At 53.9% G+C, this 20,712-nt stretch overlaps 3 protein-coding genes across 4 annotated transcripts; 1 reads left to right on the top strand and 2 right to left on the bottom strand.

Moving 5' to 3' along the window:
* The first annotated feature begins 1,205 nt into the window (after window positions 1-1,205).
* On the top strand, window positions 1,206-7,049 carry HSP90AB1 (heat shock protein 90 alpha family class B member 1). Its single transcript, XM_010973822.3, has 12 exons — window positions 1,206-1,363; window positions 2,743-2,889; window positions 3,166-3,372; window positions 3,472-3,631; window positions 3,784-3,917; window positions 4,005-4,313; window positions 4,735-4,900; window positions 5,104-5,294; window positions 5,418-5,565; window positions 5,689-5,957; window positions 6,232-6,565; window positions 6,680-7,049. The coding sequence occupies exons 2-12, from the start codon at window positions 2,743-2,745 to the stop codon at window positions 6,787-6,789; spliced, it is 2,175 nt and encodes a 724-aa protein (XP_010972124.2). The 5' UTR covers window positions 1,206-1,363; the 3' UTR covers window positions 6,790-7,049.
* A 591-nt stretch (window positions 7,050-7,640) lies between these two features.
* On the bottom strand, window positions 7,641-11,066 carry SLC35B2 (solute carrier family 35 member B2). 2 transcript variants are annotated; one of them, XM_074348822.1, is made up of 4 exons: window positions 10,911-11,066; window positions 10,209-10,402; window positions 9,875-10,029; window positions 7,641-9,154 (listed from the first exon to the last, which is right to left on the bottom strand). In XM_074348822.1, exons 1-4 carry the CDS (start codon window positions 10,919-10,921, stop codon window positions 8,216-8,218), a joined length of 1,299 nt encoding a protein of 432 aa, XP_074204923.1. In that variant the 5' UTR covers window positions 10,922-11,066; the 3' UTR covers window positions 7,641-8,215. The 2 variants fall into 2 exon arrangements, with proteins under 2 accessions (XP_074204923.1, XP_074204924.1); XM_074348823.1 differs by lacking the exon at window positions 10,911-11,066 and adding an exon at window positions 10,588-10,784.
* Window positions 11,067-12,142: 1,076 nt separating this feature from the next.
* On the bottom strand, window positions 12,143-18,997 carry NFKBIE (NFKB inhibitor epsilon). The gene is made up of 6 exons (XM_010973824.3): window positions 18,381-18,997; window positions 15,969-16,071; window positions 15,030-15,252; window positions 13,890-13,978; window positions 13,493-13,732; window positions 12,143-12,735 (listed from the first exon to the last, which is right to left on the bottom strand). Exons 1-6 carry the CDS (start codon window positions 18,746-18,748, stop codon window positions 12,670-12,672), a joined length of 1,089 nt encoding a protein of 362 aa, XP_010972126.1. The 5' UTR covers window positions 18,749-18,997; the 3' UTR covers window positions 12,143-12,669.
* Between the last annotated feature and the right edge of the window lie 1,715 nt (window positions 18,998-20,712).

Below are 20,712 nucleotides of genomic sequence, written 5' to 3' on the forward strand. Positions count from 1 at the left end.
CAGCATGGTTCTGGCTGCCTAGAGCCGGCCAACCTCTGGCCAGCGTTTTCATCCTGCCTCCAAGAACCCTGACACCCTGCGGAGGTCCCTGGAAACTCTCCCCTCCCCTGATTTAGGGCAGCTGCAGAAGGAGGGAAGAGTGTGAAAAACGAAACCAGATTGAGAAACAGCTCGATTGTCATCTCCCTACTTTCCACACACGTAGGCAGCTGCAGAGGCTGGGGAGGGTCCCTCGGGTAGCTACCCCATCCCCAATTCTCTGAAGGCGGCGCCCGCAGAGCTGCCTCAATAGCCCGTGTGCTGTGTGTTACTGACGGCGGGGTGTCAATCATTCCCTTTACGCTCCATCCCACTCCGGACGCAGTGCCGGGCTAGCTGGGCCTGGCGGGTGGGTAAGACGATCCCACCTCTAGTGCCCTACAGTAAAGGAGTAGGGCAGCCCAACCCTTCCCCAGGACACTAGCAGAACCGGCGCGGGGCGGAGCCGCTGCAGAGACACTGCCCCAGCTGCAGCGGGCGGGGCGGAGCCTCGAGGGAAGGGGCGGAGCGGGGGTGGGACCACCGAGGCGGGCCTGGAAACTGCTGGAAGTGTGGTCGTACGAAGCCGTCGCTCCTTCCGCCGCGCTCAGGCAAAGAGTCCCCTCGCCAGCCCCAACCGGCGCCCTTTCCGCAGCGGGAGTCGTGCCCCGCGGCGAAACGCTGTCCCTGTCCTCTGTCCCTGTCCGCTGTCCCCGGGAGGGCAGGGGGCCGGGGGCTGCCCAGAGTTGGGCCTCGAGTTCCTCACCGCCCGCCGGAAAGACCCCTTCCCCTTATCCAGCTGTAGGAATTTGTAGGGGATATTCTAGCAGGGAGATCGAGCCTGGGAGAGTAGGTGGGAGTGGTTGGCCCTTTTCAAGGCGTCCCTTGAGGCTGGTATTCGGGTGTGAAGGCGCCTGCCCCACAGGTTTTTAACGAGATCAGTGGGGATCGTCGCCCCTAGATTCACTTATTACGCCATATGAGCTTTCCCAATATCTCGTTCTGGTGGTGTCCTGTCTTTTAGAGCACGGGGACGGGGCTATGAAAATGAGTAAATACGTGTGCGCTCTGACTGCTTTCTCCCTTGACCGCCCCCCTCCCCTATTTTGGACCATGACGTCAAGGTGGGCGGGCGGCGGCAGGTGCGCGGCTCACAGGCATCCTCCTTTAAGGCGGAGGGATCCGGGGGCGGGCCGCTGGTCTGTGCTTCGCCTTATATAGAGCGTCTTGGGGCACACACCCGTTCTCTTGAGTCACCCCCGCCGAGGCTGGTTGCTGCCGGTGAGCCGGACCCAGTCCTTGCCCCCTCAACTCTCTAGTATACTTGAGATTCTTATTCTTTAAGGTAAGGCCTCAGTCTTTTTCAGGCTTTTCTAGTTTGGTCTTTCTTTCGAGTTGCTGTATCCTTCCTCCCGACCTTTCCGAGACCCAGATTTTGTCCTGGGGAGGCTTTTGGGGATAACGCTGCTAATTTCGGGGGTGGGTGGGAGGGGGCTTTCGAGTTAAGCTTCTTTTTCCTTATGTGTTTGGTGGTGGGCTCTCTTTTAGGCGGCTGCTAGGCACGGGTGAGGTGGGCCGTGGAGTGGGGCTCGGGTAGTGGGCGGTTGCACGTGGTGGCTGCGCCGGCCCGGGACGCTGCCATGTTTGCCCCTCCACTTCCGGACGCGGCTACGGGACGTCGGAGGGTCCGTAAGCCGTGGGGTGGGTGCGCGCTCAGTGTGACTTAGCTTACCCTGGTCTTGGCCAGGTTTTGTCGCCTCTCTTTTTGGACGGGGTTTTCAAGTCTTTTCGGGTCCGTTCTGTGAGGGTTTGCGGCGAGGGATGCCTGTGGTCCATCTTGCTTTTCCCCTTTAGATCTTTCCTGCGGTCCCGGTGGAGGGAGGGGGCAGGCTCTGGGATTCATGGATTTATTCCTCCCCCGCCCCTCCCCAAGAACTGAGATTGTTCTGGAAGCTTCTGGAGCCCGGCGCCCCGCCCTGGTGCCCGGATGCTGGGGCGAAGGGAGGCTGCGCGGTGGCGCCCCCTCCTCGCGTGGCCCTGGCGGACGCATGTCCGGCAGTGACGAGAGTCGGCCCATCAGACTACAGCCACCATCTTAGTTGTGTTTGGTTTGGTCCTGCACATCAGTCATGTGTGCTGCGGAAGGGTCACATTGGAGCTTTTGCTTTATCGATTCTTTGTCTTAATATAAGTCTCCTGGGCGAGCATCCTACTGGTGTCTCACGGGTTACCCTACCTCAGTATGTGAGGCAGCAATCCTATACTATCTCCCTGGAGATACCTAGTGGGGGAGCAGTTTCAAATCATTGCCCTTTAACAAAAACTTGTCACCTTGGGGGTTCCCCACCACCACCAAAAAAGAGTAATAGAAATACAGTGCTTTGCACATTTAAATGTGCGTATTCACCTGGGGTTCTAAGTTCGAATTCAAAATACCGGGGTTAGGGGCCCTGCTCGGCGTGCCTTACAAATTACCAGGTGATGCTGAGGCTGCTGGTCCATGGATCGATCACTTAACAGTGGTTTGGCCCCAAAATACCTTCCGAGAAATCTTAATTCTTTTGTTTTAAAGTGCTGGGTTCCTCTCCCAATTGTCTTCTGACTAAAAGTGTAGCCTGAAATCTTTATAAAGAAAAGGATTTTCAGTCGCAGTACCCAGTTCAAGGCAGTTTGAATTCTTTAATGTCTTTGTTGTAGATAAATTTTTGACCTTTCTTATTTTAGATGCCTGAGGAAGTGCACCATGGAGAGGAGGAGGTGGAGACTTTCGCCTTCCAGGCAGAAATTGCCCAACTCATGTCTCTTATTATCAATACTTTCTATTCCAACAAGGAGATTTTTCTTCGGGAGTTGATAAGTAATGCTTCTGATGTGAGTGACCTGAGCATCTTTATTGGTGTTGGTTTTGTTTCAGAAAAGGGGTAGAAGGTTGGTTTGGCACTTTGTGGGAGTCACTATTAAAGGGGGTTATAAAATTCCTGCAGTTCCAAAAAGGTTTGTGTTCCCTTATGAGGCAAATGGGATACTATAACTGATTCCTAAACTATAGGTTAAAAGGTAATCAGATTTGAGGGACTTTTGTTGTTTTTGCATGAGGAGATGGGCTCTAAGAAAGCAGAATCATTAAATTGCAATTTGTATTTTCAGGCCTTGGACAAGATTCGTTATGAAAGCCTGACAGACCCTTCCAAATTGGACAGTGGTAAAGAGCTAAAAATTGACATCATCCCCAACCCCCAGGAGCGCACCCTGACTCTAGTAGACACGGGCATTGGCATGACCAAAGCTGATCTCATAAATAATCTGGGAACCATTGCCAAGTCTGGTACTAAAGCATTTATGGAAGCTCTCCAGGTATGTGGTATTTCAGTTAGGCATGCACTTTGCATATTTATTGATGTGGTTTGCTATTTATTTAAAACTTTTGAGTTTGACTTTTTAAAACTTTGGCAGGCTGGTGCAGACATCTCCATGATTGGGCAGTTTGGTGTTGGCTTCTATTCTGCCTACCTAGTAGCAGAGAAAGTGGTTGTGATCACAAAACACAACGATGATGAACAGTATGCCTGGGAGTCTTCTGCTGGGGGTTCCTTCACCGTACGTGCTGACCATGGTAAGTTGGCTTTCCTGTTAGGGTGTCTGAGTTAGAATTCTGGAGAAATAGTAATAAAGATCTTGAGCACCCTATTTGTAAAGTGGTTGTTTTTCTCTATACTTGTGTTTAGTGTTGTTATCTTACACTTGATTCTTATGGACTGTTTCTAGGTGAGCCTATTGGCCGGGGTACCAAAGTGATTCTCTACCTTAAGGAAGACCAGACAGAGTACTTAGAAGAGAGGCGGGTCAAAGAAGTGGTGAAGAAGCACTCACAGTTCATAGGCTATCCCATCACACTCTATGTGAGTATGTCATCTGATCCTCTAGAAAATTGCACGAACCTTGGTTTTTTGCTTTCTGTATTCTGAAACGATCCCTGCTACTTCCAGCTGGAGAAGGAACGTGAGAAGGAAATCAGTGATGATGAGGCAGAGGAAGAGAAAGGTGAGAAAGAAGAGGAAGATAAAGATGATGAGGAGAAGCCCAAGATTGAAGATGTTGGCTCAGATGAGGAGGATGATAGTGGCAAGGATAAGAAAAAGAAAACAAAGAAGATTAAGGAGAAATACATTGATCAGGAAGAACTGAACAAGACCAAACCCATTTGGACCAGAAACCCTGATGACATCACCCAGGAGGAATACGGAGAGTTTTATAAGAGCCTTACCAACGACTGGGAAGATCACTTGGCAGTCAAGGTAAGAAGCCTTGCTTATTGGCTCAATGGGAGGAGCAGGGTGTTGGTGATAAGACATGGAACTTGCCCAACTGGTTGGTAGCTGGGAATGGTGATTGTGATGAATTCCCCCTCAGGTGGACCCTTCCAGGGTGGAGAAATGACATACATCTTCCCCAGTGACCTCACTGTATCTCCCAGGCAGCCTTACCCACCCAGGGTTCTGATTTGACTGTTTACTCTTTGACCCAAGGATTATATATAGTTTGTACCATGTTGGATTCATTTAGTGCATTAGGGCTTGATTTTCTCAACAGCTGCCACAGTATGTGCTCTATCCCTAGTGCTTAGGGGAAGATCTTTGTTCAGATAATTTGTTGTTAGGACTAAAAGTCACTTTTATCTTGAAATACAGAGTTGGCTTATCTGGGGTTTTCTTTCAGCATTTCTCTGTGGAAGGTCAGTTGGAGTTCAGAGCATTGCTATTCATCCCCCGTCGGGCTCCTTTTGACCTCTTTGAGAACAAGAAGAAAAAGAACAACATCAAACTCTATGTCCGTCGCGTATTCATCATGGACAGCTGTGATGAGTTAATACCCGAGTACCTCAGTGAGTATCTTCTTGGCCTATTGTGGCTTGGTTAAGTCCTTTTAAGGCTTTCTGCATTCTGAAGGGGACTTAAGTCTTCGTCTTACATTAAGGATCCTCTGCACCATAACAAGAGAAGGTTCAGTGAGAAAGTGGGTCCTATCTTGAATGTAGATGACCCTCTGTATCTTTTGTAACTTAGTTTTTTCCCTGTTTGATTTCAGACTTCATCCGTGGTGTGGTTGACTCTGAAGACCTTCCCCTGAACATCTCCCGAGAAATGCTCCAGCAGAGCAAAATCTTGAAGGTTATTCGTAAAAACATTGTTAAGAAGTGCCTTGAGCTCTTCTCTGAGCTGGCAGAAGACAAGGAGAACTATAAGAAATTCTATGAGGCATTCTCTAAAAATCTGAAGGTAAGGAGGCAGCAAATACTGGCTTACTTTATAATTACGATGGATTTTGTTTTTTATTTACATAGAGTAAGTAGTAAGTTATTTCCTAGTAAGATTTTTCTTTTCCTCCTCTAACCCTTAAAGCTTGGAATCCATGAGGACTCCACTAATCGGCGGCGCCTTTCTGAGCTGCTGCGCTATCACACCTCCCAGTCTGGAGATGAGATGACTTCTCTCTCAGAGTACGTCTCTCGCATGAAGGAGACCCAGAAGTCCATCTATTACATCACTGGTATGTTGGAGCCTGGGTCTAGTCAGAGCCTCTCCTTGGGAGAAGGGGAGGACATTCAGGGATACCTGGGAACTGGCAGTATGAGGCATTCTGGTCCTTGATCTATGGTCAATTATCCTACAGGTGAGAGCAAAGAGCAAGTTGCCAACTCTGCTTTTGTGGAGCGAGTACGGAAGCGGGGCTTCGAAGTGGTGTACATGACAGAGCCCATCGACGAGTACTGCGTGCAGCAGCTCAAGGAGTTTGACGGGAAGAGCCTGGTCTCCGTTACCAAAGAGGGCCTGGAGCTGCCTGAGGATGAAGAGGAAAAGAAGAAAATGGAGGAGAGCAAGGCCAAGTTTGAGAACCTCTGCAAACTTATGAAAGAAATCTTGGATAAGAAGGTGGAGAAGGTAAACAGTTGTGGAGCTAAGTTCTCTTATAATAAATGCCTTCGGGGTTTTCTCTCCTCAGCCTCTTGTTGCTACACCACTTGTGGTTTTAGGCAGCCTAATTTGTTTAGAGCCATTAGAGAACTTCTTCTCTTAACCAGGCAGATTTAAGGTTGCTGTTCTTATAAAACTCAGCAAAGATGAGGCTTTTTTTTCCTGAGAATAGAGCTTCAAAAACCATTTTTGCCTTAAAGTGGTGGTTTAATATAAACTGAATGTTTCTGACTGTCCACAGGTGACGATCTCAAATAGGCTCGTGTCTTCACCCTGCTGCATTGTGACTAGCACCTACGGCTGGACCGCCAACATGGAGCGCATCATGAAAGCCCAGGCGCTTCGGGACAACTCGACCATGGGCTATATGATGGCCAAAAAGCACCTGGAGATCAACCCAGACCACCCCATCGTGGAGACCCTGCGGCAGAAGGCAGAGGCGGACAAGAATGACAAGGCCGTCAAGGACCTAGTGGTGCTGCTATTTGAAACCGCCCTGCTCTCTTCTGGCTTCTCACTTGAGGATCCCCAAACCCACTCAAACCGCATCTACCGCATGATCAAGCTGGGCCTGGGTGAGTGCCCTCGTCCTCTTGAGTGTGGCAGTGACTTGGGAATTGGTCTTAGGGGGAAGATTTGACTTAATGCTTTTTGGGTCAATTCCAGTGGCATTCTTTTCTGATTTTTAGGCATTGATGAAGATGAAGTGACAGCAGAGGAACCCAGTGCCGCTGTTCCTGATGAGATCCCTCCCCTTGAGGGTGATGAGGATGCCTCTCGCATGGAAGAAGTAGATTAAGGAGTTTTTACCTGCAGACTTTGCTCCTTCTCTGTATAGTGTCCCCTGGCTCTCCCAGCAGCAGCCCTGCGTGGCCCCAGCCCACCTGGTTCCCTCTGCTGATGTCTAGTGGTTTTATTTCTGTCTTTCTAAGGCAGGATACAAGGGCCTCAAGCCCTGTCCCTTCCCACATTTGACATAGGGTTTGGGTGTTGTGTTGTCGTGTTTGTTTTTGTTCTGAAATTAAAGTATGCAAAATAAAGAAGATGGCGTTTTATACAGTTCTGCTCTCGTAAAGTATATACAGTACTGCGTTTTGAGTTTCCCTAGGTTTTTTACCAAGTCTTAACCTGCCATCACCCTGAGAACAGGTTATATGGTACATAATAGTACATCAAAAGCTTTTTTAAAGGCTTCTTTCTTACAGTGGTACTGGGAATTGAACCCAAGACCTTGTGCATGCTAAACACAGGGCTCTATCCAAGCTATACCCTTCCATCAAAGGCTTTTTTTAAGTTACACAACACTGAATGGTAGCTTTGAACTATCCTGTAACACCCTTTCCAAAGCACAGATGGATCTTCTACTCAATCGTGTTAACTTTACTATGGTAATAAAAGGCACACATGTAGAGACTGTTGAGTTTGGGTCTTCCTGGGTTGGCTGGATGAGGCATGAGGGCATGAGCTGCAGTTCCCAGTCAGTCACGTGATCACAAGGGTAAGCAACTGGTACAGGTTAACAATCTTTCTCACTTCAATGGTTTTGCCCAACTACAGGCTGCTGAGGTAAGTTCTAGATAGGATAGGCTAAGCGACCGTAGGCAATCTTAAGTTGGTTTGTACTTGGAGTCAACCAAAACACAGGACCAAGCCTGTTGCAGTAGTTTAATAAAATAAAATTATAAGAGCAAAAAGTTACATTTCCAAAGTACCAAAACCTGCACTGGCTCACGGAGCAGAGCCTAGGGATCCAGGAGCGATAGGGGTGGGATTGCTGGGTGACTCCCCACCCCCTCCCCCAGCACAGCACCAGCTCTCACTCTCCTGGGAAAGCAGCATTTGGAGCCTACACCATTTGTGCTTCTCACCAGAGGAAGAAACGCAGGTCTGTCAGAGTCTGGAAGGATGGGTATTTAAGGTAGGGCTCACACACAGGTGAAGCGCTGGCAGAGCCAACAGGCAAGACTACAGGGACCTTGAGGAGCGAGGAGCTTTGGAAGGTGTCTTGACACACCCCACCTGCATCTCTACCTTAGGACTCCTGCTTCCTAGAGGGTGGGTGACAAGGCAGAGGGGAAGGCTGCCTTCTGGCCTCCCTGCCCCCAAATGCAGAACTGGTTTGCAATACTGAAGGAAAAACCTGCACTTTTTTACCCTTGAGCCGGCCACCTCAGAAATTTACTGGTACCTTGAGAGGGTCCTAGTCACTTCATCCCTCAGGCCCCTCAAACCTTCTGCACAGACGACTCGACTGGCACTGCCTTCTTTCCCCGCTGCTTTAGACGGCCCCGGGCATAGACTCGGAGCAGGAGGGCAGCAAAGACCACAGCCACCCCAAGCCCTCCCACCACAGTGACAGTGTGGCCGTAAAGGAGGCAGGAAAGGAGGATGGCAAAGGCCTGGCGGAGGGTCATGATGATGGTGAAGACAGCAGCCCCAAACTGCCCAATAGTGTAGAAGATGAAGAGCTGGCCGCACGCAGAACAGATAGAGAGCAGCAGGGTGTGTGCGGCAAATTCACCATATCGTCCCATGAAGCGGATCCCCTCCAGGAGGGCCCCCTGCTCTAGAAGGGAGCCCACTGTGAAGAGGCAGGAAAATAAGTTGACCCCAAACATCATCTGCACTGATGACATCTTGTAGGCAAACAGGGCATCCTGCCAGTTGGAGGTGAAGCTGTCAAAGGCGATGTAGCCTGACAACAGGATGAGGCCTGAGAGCGTGGTGGCCGGGGAGCTGTGGGGCTCTGGTCCGCTGGACAGCAGAAACATGCTGACCCCGATGGAGATGAGGCCGGCTGTCAGATATTCCCAGTGTTCATAGCTGCGCCGGGACACCAACTTTCCCATCAGCATAACAGGGATTACCTTGGAGGCCTTGGCCAGCACCTGGGTGGGGAAGCTGACAAACTTGAGAGCTTCATACTGGCACCAGCTGCTAAGCACATTTGATAGGCTGGCAAAGGAGTACCGGTACATGGGTGCCCCGTGCCGGGGCTGCTTGCATAAGATGCAGTAGAGGCCAGCCACGATCAGTGCCAGGACTCGGTTCATTAGCACCAGGAACTGTGAATCCGAGAAGCGCTCACCTGGCGAGGTGGCTGTGGCCCCATAGCTGCGGGTCATCACTCTCTCCTGCAGCACTCCCCAGGTCAGGTAAGACACCTGAGTGGGGAAGGGCGGAGACAGGAGAAGATAAGCAAGAGAAGGAAAAGATAGGCCAAACAGGACCCCAACAGTCTCCTTCCTATCTAACATGATTTAAAGGACCACCTATGTATTTGGGTTCCTCTGTAGTAATTAGAAGTTTCCTCTCCCCTCCCAAACCTGGATTCACCTTGTAGGGAATCAAGGGTGTGTGAAATGCAACAACAAATGCTTTAGGACTGACCAGAGTTTGTCCCCACAGCAGGGTTTTTTAAAGCCGACTCCATCCCAAGTATTTCCCTATTTTCAACCAATTCCAGGAGGTAAGAATTCTTAAAGAAGATTGGACACTTACTAGTTCAACATGGTATATATACCAGATGAACTAATAGAGCCCACTCCAAATGCCCTGAGGTCAGCATCTCAGCACCCCTCTCACTTGCGGTAGTGGGGAAGGCTAGGTGGCTTCCCCAGACTTTTATCAGTGGGTTAACTATGTGAGGCACACCACTGTAAGCGGAAGGGAGAAATCACCGAAAAGAGGGTAAGAGAAAAGAGGAAAGGAAAAAACAGCATTTCCCCCAACTACCTCTAAGAAGACAGCGTGCCTCTGGGAGGAGGACACACAACACAAACACCAGCAAATCACTGGGACTGGTGGGGTGAAAGCTCTGGTTCCACAGAGTTCCCGCCTGCCCGGACCCAACCCAGGAAGAGCAGCAGAGCCTGCCTACCTACCTGGAGCCCCGCGGCACAGAAGAGCAGCTTCAGGGCCTGCCAAGTGGGACTGGTCTCTGTCGGCTCTGGCCGGGGAGCCAAGGGAACCTCGTCTGTAGCCTTGGGCTCATTGCCAAACACACAAGTTTTCACCAGGGGAAAGCAGAGGCCCCTGCCTGGAGAAAGCACACAAGAAGCCCCAGAGTTCTCCCTAGCGCCTCATCTTACCCAGAGCTGCCAGCCAGCCCTTCTGGCCGCCCTCCCAGCCTTGCCAAGCCCCACGTGTCCTTTGCAATCCTGACCAACCCTTGTTAACACAGACCAAGCATACTTCCCCAACCTTTCCCCCACACACCTGTCTCCAGGTAGTTCTTCCGCCTGAAGTACTGCACCAGCAGGTAGCCAGGTACCATAAAGCTCGCATAACCAGCAGCATTCACCAAAAAGCGGAAGAACCATAGCTGGGTCCACGACTCCGGAGGGGCTTCGGGGTTCTCCCCACCTGCCCCCAGGGAGGGGAGCGCAGCCAGTACCACCACTGCCCACCACCTGCAGGGACCGAGGACGTAAGAATCAGGGTGCAGCTCCTTATCCTCTCGGCCCTCCAGAGGGGACGACACTGGAGAAGGGCCCGGAGTCTCCTCCCCGCCCCTTCAGCGGCAACCCGGCGCGGACAAAGAGCCTCTCTCTCGCCTAGGGGTGCAGGCGCCGGACAGGCAGGGCTCTCTCCATACCCGGGAGCGGACCCGCCCCTCCGGCCACACAGGTTCCTTCTGTTCCCTCCAGTGCCTGCCGGCGGCTCCGGCCAGAGGCGGCATCCCCGACCCCGCCATCCAGGTTCCCGGAGCGCCAGGGTTCCCCGACTTCGCCCGACACTCCTGGAGCCCCCGAGGAGCACGACGCCACGCGGCGCCCCTACAGGCGCTGGCTCCGGGAAGCGCTAGGCCGGCTTCTGGCCGGGCAGCTGGGACCCCACCCGGCCCCCCGCGCGGAGGAGCGGCGGTCACGTGGCGCGGGGCGCAGTCACGTGGGCTCGCCGCTCCCCCCAGCCCCCTACCTGGCGTCCATGGTCCGGGCCGCGTGGGGCGGAGCGGGGCCGGGGAATGCGGGTCCCCGGGCCGCAGGCGCCCTCCGCTCCCACTGTCGCCTCCAGGAGCAGCAGGCGAGCCACGGGCTAGCGGAAGTGCCGCGCTGTTCCCGCCTCCCTCCCGGTGGCCGCCACTCCGCCCCCGGCCGCGACCATGCAGCGTCCCGGGCCGCCGCCGGGCCACAGCGACCCCTCGCGGCCCGGAGGGAGACGCGGCTCGGTGAACGCCAAGCTGCCCCTGCGCGGGGTAGGCGGGGAGCTCCAGGCCCGTGCCGCCCCCTGCTTCGTCATCGCCCTTAACCCTCACCACCGGCCCGGAGGTCGTGGTGACCATTGCCATCCTAGGGGCCGGGACGTTAAGGTTCTGCCTCCTAAGCACATCCATCGTTATGTCACCGTTTTCCCGTTTTCTGGCAGGAAGATGTCCTTCCTTTTGTGACTGGGCCAGCATTTCTGTCCCCCCATCCCTATGAACTTCAAGGCTCTGCACCTGGCCCCCGTCTACCGTGCCCACTCACCCACCCCCTGCAGAGCCCCAGTGGCCTGCTCTCAGTTCCTATAATTCACCAAAGGCCTTCCGCCCGCCCCTTACTCATCCTTCTGAGTAGAGATGACACTCAAGAGGACCCCCGACCACCCAAAGTCCCGCCTTCCCCCACTCCACTGTCCTCCCTCCCACCATTCTTTTCCTTCCTTTGCATCCACTGCAACTTGTAATTACATATTTATTGGGCTATTTATGTTTTCATGGCTGTCTCACTAGACTCCAAAGTAGCCAGAAACTGCTGGTTTATTCCCCCATATTCTTCATCCCAGCTTAGGTCTGACTTCATAGTCCCCTCCAACATATGTGGAATGAGAGAAAAAAAAAACATAGAAAGCCACAGCTCCTTGGTGTCACCCTCCACAGGCTAGCCCTTCTCTCCAGGCTCCTCCAGGGCCGTGGTGAGGCCTTCCACTTGCATCTTCTTATTTCTGTTTTTCTTTCTCCATCCCTCTGCATTTCTACAGAAAGGGCAAGGGTCTGTGCTGGACAGAGGCCTGAGGACGGTCAGCCTCCCTACCCTCCCTAGCAAGGCCCTGCTCCTCTCAGGTGACAATTCCCTTCTCTCTGCCTCTACCACAAGGTCACAGGGCAGGCCCGTCTTGAAATCCCCAATGCACACAGACAGACACATTCACAAAACAACGGGGTGGGGGGGCACTTTAAAAAAGTCTCTCTTGTTTTAGTGTTATATTATTGAAATGTCCCCTTCCCCTAAGGCTCAATTCAGGGCCTTCTGAGCGAAGTCTTTAAACAGAGGTGTTTCGGCGTCCTTTCAGCAGTGAGATGGAACCCCTCGGGGCCCTGCTCACTCATAGTTCAGTGTCTCTCCTCACTCAGGACAGTCCATGGCCTCCTACTGGTTGGCAGCTTCAGGCTAACCCCACTTGGGACGAGACGACAGCCTCCATCATCTTCAACAGAGGCGAACAGGCTTCTCCACTCAGGCTATCTGGGGATTTGAGGGGGTCCTTCCATCCACCCGGAAGCTCTTCCTTCCAGACTGGCTCTCTTACTTGCGATCCCTCCTCTCAGCTCAGGGCTGTGCTGGCCCCAGGCTCTGGCCTCAGCAGTCCCCAGGACACCAGAAGGGCACAAAGCCTGGGCCCAAACTGTAGCAGCTGTGGCTCCAGCTTCCAGATGGGAAGAGGGGGAGCGCCTGGAGCCCCAGGGCCTGTCCTGGCTTCAGTCGGCACACAGCAGTGGCTTCCCGGAGATCTTCAGGTCATCAAAGGGCAAAAGGGAAAAGGGCTGAGGAAGAGGATGGAGAATGGAGATCAGGATCCATGGACAAAGGCAGCAGTGGGGAAGGGAGCTGGGAGACCTACTGGGCCCTTTCCTCCCCACCAAGTGATAACTGAAGGACATCAGGGAACAATTCTTCCTACTAGTCTCCAAAAGAGTGGCCCTCAGGACTAGGCAGAGCCCTGAGGCCTTAGGCAAGCCTTCACCCAGAATATCAGATCTTAGAAGGATACAGGAGGTGATCCAGCCCACGGGGCTTCTTTTTGTCTCTGTTTTGGGAGGGGGAAAGGGCATTCACAAAACATATTGAGTATTTTTTTGTTTTACATTGAACATTTAAAAATGGGAAAGATTGTACTGAAAATCTAGGTTTCATCTCTCTTTAAAAATTTCAAGACCTGGAAATACTGGGCCCACCTTCCTCCTCTGCAACTGAAGCTGACAGAGTGACCCTCGGACACAGACTGTCCGGAATCCCGCAGGTCCCACCACCCGGCTGTCTTACACCCAGCCTGCTCTGCTGATCTGCTTTAGCTGCACGGCTCCTGTAGGAGTCCAAGGTTGGGCCCCTGGTCCTGACCAGCTGAGAACATAGGCTGAGAGAGGGGCAGAGGCTTGCCCAAGGTCCCATGATTGGTGAGTGGCAGAGTCATGGATTTCACCCCAGGATCCTAACTCCTTGGCCCTTTCAGCTACTACGGCGCTTGTCTCTGCTAGGAATGCGGGAGGCCCTGGACAATAGAGCTGAGGGTCTGCCTCTTACATCCTCGGCCAGATCCTGAGGGGTCTCATCCTCCACATTCCGCAGCAGAGAGTCGGCACCTGCCTCGCACAGGGTGGATGAGATGCTGCTGAGGCCCCGGCCGGCCGCCAGGTGCAGGGGTGTGCACCCGTTGAGCATGCGGGCATCCACTCGGGCCCCAGCCTGGAGCAGGAACTGCACCAGACCCCGCTCCTGGGTCTCCACCGCCAGATGCAGCGCTGTCTTCCCGCTCGTGCCCTCCTGAATGGGGGAATAAGGATGTCAGCCAAGGCCCTCAAGAGGAATCATGCTAGGCCCGGGGCTCTGGCTAAGGAGGTGAGTGCCACCCCTTATGACCACAGGCCAGGGGACCAGGGGCTGGACCTGGACCAGGCAGCACCGTGATTGGCCACTTCACCTGTGCGTCAATGTCAGCTCCATTCTGAAGCAGCAGCTCCATGAGTGGCCGGTTCCTCTGCAGGGTGGCGATGTGGAGACAGGCCAGACCTGGGATGGGGTGAGGGTGAGGGTGGGGGCTGCACCCACCAGCTCTTGCTCTCTCCCTCTCTTCAGGGACCTCCCTTACCCCTAAGCCCCAAGGGACCCACTGCCAGCCCAGTGCCTCTAATCACAGGACTGTTAAAATACAAGCCCAAAAACCCCCTCAAAAGTCTGGGGGGAAAGGAACTCAAAGTTTCCACCTTTTCAGTCATGTTATTGAAACATTCACGCTTCAGGGGTCAGGTTGCTGAGTGACACCCCCATACACACACCCTCCCTAACACACTCCCCTCCCACACACTCACACACACCCTCTCTCTTTCTAAAACTCTACTTGCCTTCAAGCCCCATTCAAAAGCCACTTTCTTCAGAGCTCTCTGGATCTTCAGACCCCCAGACCCTCCCTGGGGTCCACATCCTCCCATGAGCTCCCCTGGCCTTTTTGCTAGCTCCTTTCTGCCCTGGACCACCCTCTGCTTAGAGAACTAGATTCAAATTCTTGTTCAAATTCATCCCTCACTCTTTCAAGTCTTTGTTCAAATGTCTCTACTCCATGAGGGTTTTCCTGAACCCCCCTGTTTAAAAATCACATCAACCCCCCCAGCCCTCCACACTCGTCCCCTCACTTGGTCCTACTGTCCCCACAGCACTGCCTGTTAACCTCCTAGAGAACTCACTTCTTATGTTTACTGTCTGCCTCAGACATTCTCTTTTGCTCACAGATGCAAGTGTGGCTCCTACAATAATGTCCAGCACATAGAAGGCCCTCAAGTATATTTTTGTTGAATGAATTAATGAGTTCACCTAATCTCCATTAAACTGAATATCCTGAAGGCAAAGTTTAGCTCTCTGCTTAGGACACAGTAGGTTCTTGATAAATTCTAAATCAAATCTGTTTATTTGTTCATTCATTCGTTCATTCAGCAAAGGTTCTGCATACCTATGTGCTTAGAACTGGAGGTGCATTAATGGACAAGCTCTGACCCTCCCTTCCCTGAGACTGGGGTCCCTGTCTCCTGTCCCCTCCTCATCCCATGGGCTGTAAGGCTGCCCACACCTTGCCAGTTTTGCAGCTGGAGGTCCAGGGAGTGAGGTAGTCCTCTGCCTGGCTCTGGCTGCCCCTCCAGCAGGCAGCGGGCACAGGCCAGGTGCTGGCGCTGGCAGGCCACATGCAGGGCAGTGTCACCGTGCCGGTCCTGTAGCACCCGGCTGGCCCCCTTCAGCACCAGGGCCCGAACTGCGCCCGGCTGGTCCAGATGTACAGCCAGATGGAGTGCTGTCTGCAGGCACAAAGAGAGAGTCACAGGGCCACTGCAGTATGCTCCCACCTCTGGGAACATGCTAGGGTGGGCACAGGAATTGCCAGGGGCCAGCACCTTCTTTGAGAAAAGCATATAAAGGCTATGGCACTGGTCTTCCAAGGAAACACCACCAAGCCCTTCCTTCTGTTACCCCCTAACCAAGCTCCTGGGACCCCAATTCTGGAGGCAGGGTGAGGGAAGTGGCCCCCTGCTCTTCTTGTAGGTCTCCTTAGCCCCTGGAAAAAGGCCAGAGAGGCAGTAGATTCTAGCTTCGCCCACACTGGGAAGACCTCTGTTATCCCAGGTGATGGGGAGAAGTTGGGCTACAGGAGGAAAGATAGAGGCTCCCAGCAGTCTCCACCTGCCTCACTCCTCCTCGAATGCTCCCGGCAGGTGTCACCTCCTGTACTAAGCTGCTTCGCACAGACATTGGCTCCCATAGCAGCTGGCATATGTGTCCATCCCAACTCTTATTACCATGCTGTGTAATTAGGTGTCGATATGAGTCCCCTAGCCCAGGCTCGAGCACCTTCTGGGCAGAGGCTGTTTCTTACTGATCTCTGTATCCTCAGCTTCTAGCCCAGTGACTGGCTTATGGTTTTCTGAGGGAGCAGCCCAGGGATGCTGTGTGGCTGCTGGGGATGGCTGCCAGGGCAGACATGGGTATCTGGGCTCAGCCCACCCTCACCACCCACCTGGTAAAGGTTGTTCTGAATGTCCAGGACCTCCTGAGGCAGCAAAGCCAGGCAACAGAGCAGCACAGCCGGGGCCTCGTGAATCACTGCCAGGTGGACCAGCCTGCGAGGCAGAGGCAAGGTTTGGGGTCAGGGCCCAGGCCAGAGTGGGTCCTGGGGTTAGAAGAAGCAAATCAACATTGAGATTGCCACCCATGGGGTAGGTGCAGGAAGTGAGAGTTTGGGCCAGGAAGTGAGGGTTGCTGCGGGAAGCCAGGATCCTAGGGGTGGGAGCTCCAAGTTCCCATCTCTGGCCTTCGGGAGGGCCTTGGCTGAGAGACAGTGCAGGCAGGGTGCTGAAGGGACAAGGTCCTTCCTGTCCAGCCTGCCCACACCCCGCTCCCCTCTGGCCCCAGGGCCCCGCCAGACAGCTGCTTCTCAGAGCCAAACTGAAAGCTGCTGGGGGAGCACAGAGGTGGTTTCCAGGGCTGGGCTCCCCACCTTCACCCCCTCCATGGGGAGGACAGAGAGGGAAGGGGGGTCACCCCCACTTCCCCTCAGAAACTCCGTGTTACACATTCTAAGAGAGAGAAGACTTTGGAAGCTCTTGGAAGGGGAACAAGGAGGCAGTGCAGCATCCTGTCTTGCTGCCCTTCACAGGGGCGGCCAGAGGACAGCCCTTTAGATGGCACAGGCTGGTTGAGGCCTGACCCCTGGCCCCTCTCCTGTGTGTGCCTGGCGAGGAGGTCTGTGCAGTGCAGAAAATGTGTGTTTGTGGGGGGATAAAGAGCCTTAACCCGAAGGGGGGCAGATGGGAGGGAAGTTCCAGCCCTGGGGTTTCCCCACATCAGGTGGGGAAAATGAAAGCCTGAGGGTCCAGGCCAGGACAGCTGCCTCGGGTCATGGGGGTAGCTTGGCTGAAAGGCCCGTATGGGCTGGGGAAGGGGCTGCTCAGGCGGGAGGGGGGCCGGCTTGGGCGGCAGGCGAGGCCCAGGAGAGAGTGATGGAGGGAGGGAGGGCGGGAGGAACCGCGCTGGAAATCCCCTCGGCCAGGGCCTGCTCTCTGGGTCACATTCCTGCAGCCACCTCCCTCTCTCCCTCAGTCTCCCCCCTCCCACTTCCGCTTCCCATTTCCCTACGTCCCACGGCCCAGACACCTCCGGAGGGAAGAACGTGCCCCCTCCTCTCAGGGAACCCCTTGGGGAGTCTTGACATGCCCCCTCCCCAAGGTCTAGACATAACACTTGTCTCTAACTTGAGATGGTAAAAGCTGGGGCTGAGAGGCTAACACAGAAGGGGAGAGGCAGAGGTCTCCACTCCCTGGGTCAAAGGTCAGCCAGAGGTATTCAGCATGGAGTCTGCACGATTTTGGTTGTGTACCTGAGGGCTAGGGATCTAGGTGCAGGGTACAGAAAGGCCTGGGATCACCCACTGGGTCCAGAGACTGTCTTTGTCAAAGGCCACCCAGGATCCTTGCAGCTCCAAAAAAGCAGGTCAGGACAGATACCTCCCGCCTCCTCTATCTCCCCTAGCCCTGCTGATTCCAGCACCCCAGATGTGGGATCCCAGCCCTCCACTCTGTTTCTCACCCCCAAATCCCAGCCACCCTCTTTCCTGTCAGCATTTTCTTCTTCCTGAGGGGCAGGCAAATCCTCAACTGGCCAGCGCCTCCCACACAACTGCCTCCTAGCCCAGTCTCCACCAAACTCTACCTGGGCTCGGGGAGGAAGGATAAGGTGAGGAGGTCACACAGGACAGTCAGGGGGACTTGTGGGGCTCAGAAGGTGGAGAGTGTTGGTAAAGCTGACTCTAGCCCTCACTTCCCCTTTCTCAGCAGAGGAGGAAGTAAACTGGGGCAGCCAGCCGCCTGTCTGCTGGGGCAAGAGTGCCCCAGCCTGGCTTACCTCCTCCTCAGGGCCAGCCTCAGCAATGCACCCTGGCAGCGCCCCCAACCCTAGCTCCCTAGGCCTACTGGCAGCCTATAACCAGCCCCTCTTGTTCCTTGAGACAGAGCATTCTGAGGTCAGAGGTTGGGAATCCCAGATATTGAGCAAACAAGGATGCCCTGTCCCCCAGCAAGGAAAACAAAACAAAACAAAACAAAACTGGGTTTGTCAGGGGAATTTTCTTTCCTAGGGGTGGGTAACTGGTAGATTTCCAAGATGCTAGCTGGAGTTCCAGGTGCCTGGTAAGGGCCCTGCCAAAAGGTGGGGCAGACAGATGATGCCAGGTTTTTGGACTGGGCCAGGCTAGAGCTCAAAAGTGGGTTCAGAGTTAAGTCTGGAAGAGAGAGTGGGGACTGCCCCTTCCAGAGTTGGTGCCTTGAGGGATCCTCACATAGGGGGTCCCGACTTGATGCCGCTCCTGGGGAGGCACCCAGTTAGCATCAGGAGGGAGGAAAGGGTCCTATCTCAGCCTAGCCCCCATACTCACGTGTCTCCATCCTCCGAGATGTAAGTGAGTGCTTCCAGTTGCTGAGGGCTCAGGGCCCCTGCGGCGGGAAGCGGCGAGTCTGGGGTTGGGTCCTTGGTCTTGGGGTCCCCCAGCAAGGGCAGGGTCTCAGTGAGCGATGAGGAGCCGTAGATGGAGTCAGCCCTCTCCCCATCTGTGTCTTCCTTCTCCTGTGGCTCGTTGGCTGTTCCTGAAGGATGGGTCCAGGGCTGGGGGCTCCCACCGTCTGAAGGCCCAGAAGCTGGGGCTGGGGTGGGCTCGGGCAAGGAGCGCAGAGAACGCAGAGACTCGATGCCCGAGTCATACTGACTCTCATCTGTCTCGTCCGGCCCCTTCCGCGCCTCCGACATCCCCGCGGCGCCGGCCCGCCGGGGCCCGTCCGAGCAGTACCCGACTCCGCGCCGCCTTTCCGGGTTGCAGGTCCCCCTTGCAGAGCGGGTGCTGGGCCTGGACTGGACTCCTTCCTGGGATGCGGGGGCCCGAGGGGTTGGTGAGAAGCTGGGACGACGCTCGGAGCGCTGGCGGGGTTCTCGGCAGCAGCTAACCGGGGCAGCTGGGCAGCCCAGTCTGACGCGCTCGCTCGCCCCGCCCTCAGTCCCCGCCTCCGACGGGCGCTGCGCTTCCGGACCGACGCCCCGCCCTTCGGAATACCCCTTACCCCGCCCTCTGCGTTGGCTCCAAGTCAGGGTTTCCCCGGTCCTGACTCACTCGTGCGTTAATTCACCCATTCATTCATTCATACAACCACCGAAGCATCCATTCACTCACTCTTTTCTCCTTTCTTCACACCATGCATTAATTCCACGCATTCTTCCTTTCCTTCCTTCACCTCCTCCATTTCTTCATTTCCCCCCCGTACATTCTTCATTCGTTTTTAAATGAATATTTCTCATCTGCACAAGTTGGGAATCTTGTGTGGAGGACACGTGAGGGGATGGGGAAGCGTTGCTACCTATGTCTTGCCCGTTGCTCTCAATTTCTCTTGCTCTTCCAAGAGAAAGAGGGGACACCCGTGTCTTCAAAGGAAAAGTTCTCCCTTTAGGTCCTGGATAGAGGGTCTCCTGTGTCAACTTCCCAGATCACATAGAATTGGACACAAGGATGTGTTTTTTGAAAGTGGTTTTTCTCAGGAAGATTGTTGTCTAAAAAAATAATATAGCTTAGTGGTAGAGCATAAACTTAGTATGCACAAGGTCCTGGGTTCAATCCCCATTAAAAATAATAATTAAAATAATAATAATAAACCATTCAAAATAATAATAAACCTAATTACTCCCCCCAAAATTAAAAAGTGGAGTGGTCATTCCTCACCAGGGATAAAACACTGGCCTTGAGTGTTTGCAACATCTGGTTAGGGAAGTTTAGTTCCTCCTGGTGGGGCTGGGATGGGGAGGCCCAGACACGCTGGGCTGCACTCTGCTGAGGTTCCCTCCACAGCCACAGCCACAACCCCAATGCCTCCTTCCCTCTCCTTACTTTCCTTGGGCAAACCCCACCCACATGGAGCCCAATAAGTGCTCCATGATTTGTCCCCTACCCCAAGTGCCAGCAGTGCTGTTAGAAGGTCATCTCCAAGAAAATCTCTCCCTTTTCCATCTCTGGCATTGGGAGAAGGAAGCTGGAGTGAGGCATAGACAGCTACTAACTGGCTTCCCTACCCTCCTCCCCCATGCAACCTCATTTTATTGTATAAAGCTTCTCCTATGTGTCTGATATTTTTCTCTCTGCTGGAAGCAAAACCAAGTATCACAGTAACAGTAATAACCAACAACCCCCCTTCCCCCTCCCCTACTAAAAATGTCCCATGTTCCAGCCTCCAAAAAGCCCCCTGGCAGTTACAGCACAGAGTGATTGTGCTCTGATAGGAGTGAGAACAGGGAGCTGGAGGAGCACATGGTGGGGCCAACTACCCAGGGGGCCAAGGGGAAGGGGAGGTTCCATTTGAACTGGAAATGGGAAGAGAAGAGGGCTGGGGAGACAAGAAGCACCTAGTCTCTGTTTGGTGGGGGAGGGTGAGTGGAGAGAGGAGGGTGGGGAGAGAGATGACCCACTGCTCTCCACCCCCACTGACAGCCAGAATCTGGAGGAAGCGGTGAGCATGAGGCAGTGAGGAGCCATGAGGGGAAAGCCCAAGGAAACTAAGGCCTCTCCTTTCCTTGGGGTCAGTGTGATTTCTGACATTCTCAACTTCCTCCCAGAGCACGTTCCTCTCTAACCCTCAAAGGCTGGAGCAAAAGTACAGTCTCTGACAACTCCAGACCCTGACCACTTGGGTTCAAAATCATCTCCATTTTAAAGTTGGGAATCTGGGACC

This window comes from Camelus bactrianus, chromosome 20 (genome assembly GCF_048773025.1).
Source record: "Camelus bactrianus isolate YW-2024 breed Bactrian camel chromosome 20, ASM4877302v1, whole genome shotgun sequence".
NCBI lineage: Eukaryota > Metazoa > Chordata > Mammalia > Artiodactyla > Camelidae > Camelus > Camelus bactrianus.